This window comes from Rattus rattus, chromosome 16, assembly GCF_011064425.1.
Source record: "Rattus rattus isolate New Zealand chromosome 16, Rrattus_CSIRO_v1, whole genome shotgun sequence".
NCBI classification, from domain to species: Eukaryota; Metazoa; Chordata; class Mammalia; order Rodentia; family Muridae; genus Rattus; species Rattus rattus.
The window spans coordinates 12,636,728-12,643,435 of NC_046169.1; the positions used below are offsets into that span (position 1 = coordinate 12,636,728).

The 6,708-nt window shown below is 56.1% G+C and overlaps 1 protein-coding gene across 1 annotated transcript; it reads left to right on the forward strand.

Annotated features, from left to right (window-relative positions):
* The first annotated feature begins 1,690 nt into the window (after window positions 1-1,690).
* Grifin (galectin-related inter-fiber protein) lies at window positions 1,691-6,004 on the forward strand. Its single transcript, XM_032887200.1, has 6 exons — window positions 1,691-1,756; window positions 3,883-3,906; window positions 4,194-4,273; window positions 4,353-4,512; window positions 5,485-5,651; window positions 5,840-6,004. Exons 1-6 carry the CDS (start codon window positions 1,691-1,693, stop codon window positions 5,853-5,855), a joined length of 513 nt encoding a protein of 170 aa, XP_032743091.1. The 3' UTR covers window positions 5,856-6,004.
* The last annotated feature ends 704 nt before the right edge of the window (window positions 6,005-6,708 follow it).

Below are 6,708 nucleotides of genomic sequence, written 5' to 3' on the forward strand. Positions count from 1 at the left end.
GTACACACAAACTAAAACAAGTCTTTAAACTAAAATAATCCCCCTGCATGGTGAGCCGCGTCCTCTCTGTCCCTCCCTGGTTCTGGGCCTCGGAAGTCCTGCACCTACATCTTTAGCGCAGCTTGAAAGGGATCCTCCAGACACGTTATTGTCTGATTGTATTTACAGCTCTTCCTTCCTCCAATCCAGTGCCTAGGTCTGTTTATAGTGCTGGCGCTCCGGCAGTGTCCCTGGAGCCCAGCATGCATCTGGAGAAAATATCTGACTCCCCCAAGGTCAGATGTTAGTGGGCGGGCATGCTCTTGCCTGCACAGCTGGCCCTAACCCTGTCTACCTCAGTGGCCTCCTCGTATTGTGTTTCTGTCCCAGACAACCCTCTGTGTGCCACACCTCAAAGATGGCTCCACCTTGGCTCGTTCCCTACTGGCATTGGATCGATTTGGATGGTTGGGAGAGAGTCCCTTCTCCATCCCACTATTTTCTCTTACATTGTGCCATAACTGACTGGCTTGGGCATCTGGGCATTCTTTGACTTGACTCCTTACTGCCCCCTGGAGGCTGTTCACAGCAACGTGCCACCAGGCAAGCAACCCCAAGTGGCCTCTTCATCCCTGAAAGGGAAGGTTCTTGTCCAACAGGGTTGTGAACAGATATGAAAACTCTTTGGTGACTGCGAAGTTAACGGGCACTGCACTGCAAATACTGACTGTGGCGTTTGGCCCAGAATCTGACAGATGTAGCCAAGAAAAGACGATTCCCCTCCATCCTGACCTCCTCCTGGCCTCCAACTTTCAATCCTCCTGCCTCAGCCTCCTGCGTGCCGGGATTATAATTCCATGCCCCCACACCCAGATTGTTGTTGGTTTGGGTTCCTTCCCATCACCTAACTCTTGTTCATTCTACAGCACCCACCCATAGTGTCTCCTGGAAGCCCACCCAGATAGCTCTCATCCCATGCTTCCCAGGGAAATGTTTAGGGTAGGGACTCAAGCTCCCTCTTGGCTTCAAACCTTGGCTCTGTGATGGCCTAGCTGTGTGTCTGCCCTCCTACATCCTTTTCCAGAATGTGGCTCTCAGGACCAATCCCACAGGCTGTCAGCTTCAGAGATGCATGCAAACGGCCCAGCAGGCGACTGTCTGACAGAGCAAGCCTGGGCTAGGCATGGTGACCTTTTCTTAAGAGCATGGTGTGGTGGCACAGGTCTAAAATCCCAGCACTGAGGAGGCTGGGATAAGAGTATCGAAAGTCGGAGGCAAGCCTGGGCTATGTAGGGACATTCTTTTTTTTTTTTTTTTTTTTTCGGAGCTGGGGACCGAACCCAGGGCCTTGCGCACTAGGCAAGCGCCTACCTCTGAGCTAAATCCCCAACCCCATGTAGGGACATTCTTAAAAACAAATGGACAGGGGGCAAAATAGATGAGAGAAAAGGATGAGGGTATGAAAAGCAGAAGGGAAGGGGAGAGAGGAAGAAGAAGAGAAGTGGAAGAGGCAGGGAAGGGTAGAGGAGGCGGTGAGTTGACAGTAGACCCTGGCCAAGATGACTGCCTAAGCCCACTCCCACCCCCATCCTGGGGTAGCTCCTTCCCCAAGCTGGGTGGAGACCAGCTCCTGCTTCAGAACCTTCAAAGTCAACAGCTCCAGGCAAAACCACACATCCAGTTGGAGGTAGGGGGTGCAGGTGCTGTCTAAATGGCAGGCCTGCTATTCTCAGCCCTGAACCACTTCACCTGGCAGCTGGCCACACTGGACAGCACGGTATAGAGGTGCACTGCCCACCACACCATCCAGTCCCACGAGACCAACCGGGCCAGGGTAGAGGCAGCCTGGGAAAGATCTGGGCTCCCTGACATAGGTGTCGGGGCAAGGTGCATCTTGGGTCTCTCCTTAGCCTATTCTGTTCCCTGGGCTGTAGCTGCCTGGGTCACTGGGGACTGTCACAGCTTCCTGCTCCAACCCTGCCAGACGCAAGTCCCACCCACTCAGCAGGATACAAGCACTGGTCTGTGGGACACCATGGGGCAGCTGTGGGAGCACAACCAACCTCAGTCAGAATGGCCTGGGGTTCCAAGGTTTCCCAGAGCCAGAGACTGGACTAGGTGTAGATAGCTAACAGCTTTCTTATAGCACAGACCTCATAAGCCAGAAGGGGAGGTTGAGGCTCACAGAGGAATGAGACCCCGTTGAAAGCAGCCATTTTTGATCTCTCTGTCCCAGGCAGCAATGCCTGGGCCACGTGTTTCAACAGGTCTGAGGCTCCCCTGCCATCCCCAGGCCCCCAATTCCAAGCTAGAACCTCCAGGCAGTGAGTGCCTGAGAACAAGTTGTCCACACTGATGTTCTTCTCATCTTAGGAAAGATGGAGGTGGAGTGGGCTGACCTAATTCCCCTGACCATTCACGTCTGTCTTCCCTCACCAAGGAGACAGGCACAGTGAGCGTTAGCAAGTCCAGGGTGAGGCCGAAAAGCACAGAGGGCCTCTGGTTCAAGGTAGGACCTGTCCCATACTCCTGGCTGTGGGCTCCGACCCCAACTGGGAGCTCTGGCACCAACCAGCACTGTGTTGCGTATCCAAGAATCCAGTGGCCCAGGGCTTTGAGTGTGTGTCTTTTGAGAGAGTCTCTCTCAGGGATCTGGGCCTTGCGTATTCGGGAATCCTGGCTGCCTGCAGAACCCCAGCACAGACCACTGTGTTCTGTGCTTTGCAAGAGAGCTGGGCATCACACTCAGGTCCTTCTACTTGGATAGCAAGCCCTTTACTGATGGTAGTTCCCCCAAAGAGAGCTCACCATGTCTCTCTGGGGAGCTGAGTGTGTGGGGTCTGCAGTCTCTGCACCCCCAGCAGCCAGCCAGGCAGGTCCAGCAGGCTCACCCACTGGAACCTCTGTTGCCCTGGGCTGCCCCCTGCAGGCACAGCCAACCCTGCCTGCTAGTGAGCCATCTCTGTGTCCTGCTTGACCTTGGTACTCACCACTCCCTGCCAGACTGTGTCAGTGCGGCAGTGTCTGGAGAGGAGAATGGTGGTAGAGAGGAGGTGACAGGAGGTGACAGGAGGTGACAAGGAGACACATGCTTGTCATACACTCCGTAGGCTTTAGCCCCAAGGCTCTGGGCCCCCAGCTAGGCTACACTATGACACAATCTCCCCCCTCCGAGAGTCCCTGAGGCCCCCATAGCCGCCCCCACAGACTTGGGCTTCTCTCCCCAATCGTTGAGTTGGTCTCGAGGGCCCCAGCGGACCCTTCTCATTGGCTCAGCCTAAGAGGCAGCCGGCCAGGAGAGGCGTGGGGGTGTGGGAAAGGTCCTCCTCATCTGTAGACTGGACACTGGAATGTGCTGAGCAGAGCCAGGCCTAATCCCCATTCATCCCCCTTGAGGCCACCGAGCCACTGCAGCAGGGCAGCCCCGGGGTGGGGGGACTGGAATGGGGACACATTTCCAGCACGGTGGACAGTGGGCGGATGGTCAGTCAGAGACCATAAGGCCAGCCAGGGTTCCATAGGAGGGCATGCCTTCTCCACTCTTTGAGACAGATGGGTCAGTTTGAGGCTCTGGAGTATGGAAGTTGGGGGAGCCTGGTCATACTGTCCCTACAAAGACGGGAGACAATGTTCCCAGACATGGGCAAGACCCTGAATAGTCATGGTGGCCGAGTCAGACAGACCTGAGGCAGTATGTTGAGAGGACCAGTGTATCTCCTGAGGGCACGAGCTCTACCACTAAGCCGTGTACCCAGCCCCCTCTCCAGCAGGGGTAGCTTAAGGGGGTGGGGAGTAAAATGGGACACAGAGGTCCATGTGACCCAGACAAGGCTCCTGGAGGTGGGGCTCCTGTGCCCCGCCCCAGCGGGCTCTGCTATATCTGCAGCCGCCTCATCTCCCCAGTGGCTGAGGGTAATAGCATTACAGGTGGGTAAGAGCCACAGCCCTGGGAGGTTGCAAATGCTGGAGAAGGAAGGGCGGGGACATCCAGCAGGCCACCTGCTCCTCATAGAGCTGGGGAACATTTGTATCTTCCTTTCAGACCCCAAGCAGAGAGGCTGTGGGGGTAAGGTTGGACCACCTCACCCAGAGTAACAGGGAGGTGGAGACCTTGGGCTTGGTGTGGGCCGGTGTCCCTCAATAAATAGTCTCCTTGGAGGGGAGGTAGGAGGTTGCAGCCCTCTAGGCCTCTGTCCCCTGTGTTTTGCCTTCAGTTCGAAGCCTTCTGTGCAGGGGGCCTGGCCCCTGGCTGGAGCCTGACTGTACAGGGACATGCGGATGCTGGAGAAGATAAGTAAGACCCTCCCTCCCCGGGGCCGAGGTAGGGACGCTTTAGTCACGCTCCTGACCCTGACCACACTCTCCACCCACAGGTTTGAGATCAACTTTTTAACAGATGCGGGAGACATCGCCTTCCATGTCAAACCTCGATTCTCCAGCGCCACAGTGGTGGGCAATGCCTTCCAGGGAGGGCGATGGGGACAGGAGGAGGTGTCCAGCGTGTTCCCGCTGACCTTGGGAGAGCCCTTTGAGGTGATGTAGCCTGTGGGAGGAAGGGAGAGGCAGGGTGGGACACCGGGGCCCATGAAGAAGTGGACTGTGGTGGATATGTCCATGGGCTGGTGCCCCCACAGGGCCCAAGGGCCTCCTTTTCCTCAGTTTCTGAGTTTGTTCACAGGTGCTTCTCTCTCTGGCTACCAACCACACTCTCTTGGGGAAAAGAGGGACCCCCAGCTGGGAACTCAGGGTCAGGCGGTCCATGTTGTGCCTTGCTAAGTAGCCAGTGTTGTGTTTTATAAAACACGGCGGCATAATGGGGCGGGAAGTAGCACTTAGGAGGACCTGGCCAATGTGTTCCCCTGAGGAGTCACACCAAGGGACAGGCCTGGTACAGAAGGAAGTTTATTGGGGGAAAGAACGGAGATGTATAAAGCGGGTAGAGGCAGAGAACGGGGGCAGAAAGGCAGAAAGAGAGAGGAAGAGACTGGCCAGGAACATGTGGAGAACAGGGAGAGAAGAGAGGGAGAGTGAGACAGAGACAGAGAGAGACCGAGAGACAGAGAGACAGAGAGAGACAGAGAGACAGAGAGACAGAGAGAGACCGAGAGACAGAGAGACAGAGAGAGAGAGACAGTGAGACAGAGAGACAGAAAGACCAAGAGACAGAGAGACAGAGAGACAGAGAAAGAGACCGAGAGACAGAAAGACAGAGAGACAGAGAGAGACCGAGAGACAGAGAGACAGAGAGAGACAGAGAGACAGAGAAAGAGACCGAGAGACAGAAAGACAGAGAGACAGAGAGAGACCGAGAGACAGAAAGACAGAGAGACAGAGAGAGACCGAGAGACAGAGAGGAGGCAAGCTCAATAGTCCTGGCTCATACTTGGCAGAGGAGAGGCAGGCTGTTGCTAGGTAACTGTTGGGTGGAGCCCACAGGAGTTGCTAACAGCCAGGACGGCCTCTGTGGTTGGGGTCCAGCGACAGCCTACTTTCCCTTCCCCTCAGATGGAGGTGAGTGCAGACACAGAACACTTTCACATTTACGCCCAGGAACAAAAGGTGCTCCAGTTCCCACATCGGCACCGACCGCTAGCTACCATCACCAGAGTGCGAGTGCTCAGTGACCATCGGCTGGCCCAGGTGGAGCTGGCCAAGCGGGGCCTGAGCTGGGGGTAATGTGCCCGCCATGTCCTCCCAGACACCTTACTAGGGACTCCTACCCACCCACACCCTGCACCCTGGGTAGTCATCCTATGTCATCCCCTTCTGGCCTGGCACATCTCTTTCCCACCCTCACCCCCAGTTGTCCACATCTGGTCAGAGCAAGCAGAGCTAAAACCAGAACCTTGGATTCTTACAGGGATGGGGGCTACTGAGTGGACTGGACCACACAGCCTACAAGAGCCAGCCTTGGCCATCCTGTATCCCCTGCCACCTGGAGCCACATGCCACGCATTGCAGATGCTGGGAAGCTGAGGCTCTGTATGAACCCCCTTTACCCTCAATAAAATATGAGCAGGTTACAGTCTCGGCTGCTGTGGAGGTGGGGCTGTTCTGCAGGGCGGTGACAGCCACAGATGTGCCTGTCAGGGCAATGGGCTTCCTGAGACCAATGTCCCAGACATTGCCCAGTCCCTCCCCTTGTCCTTAAGGCCCTGGCTGGAGTCTGAAATTGTATTTCAAAGGACACTCACTCTCTGACACTCCAACGACCCTATCATGGGGTAGAACATGGTGGACGGGAGACTCTGATGGGTTCTTCAGTCCCTTTTGGCACAGGGCTCAGTCTGGGCCCCGTCTAAGACATCATTTCAGAAGCTCGGAGGCTTCCTGGAAGCTTCCTCCCAACTCCCTGTCCCCCACGTCCCATTGGAGTCCTTCCTGTTTCCTCTGGTCCCACCTGGAAGGGAGACGTGCTCCTGTCCTTGTAGTCTTCTGTGTATGCGTGTGCGTGTGCTCATGCATGACAGGCACAGGGCAGTGGGAGGGAGGGAGGAACCTGAAGGTCACTGACAGGAACTGGGCTCAGCCTTCAGCCTCCCAGCTCTGCTTCCACAAATCCTCCTTCCAGGAGCAGGAGGGAAGCTCATGCCTGTCTCCTCGGAAGAGCCAAGCCTTCCAGCAACTGCCCCGGTGCTCCCTGAGTCAGGCGAGGTGGCCAGGGGAGTCCTGATAGTCTCCTGTGAGTGCAGGGGCATGCACCAGAACAGGAGCTGTGTCTTCCTCTAA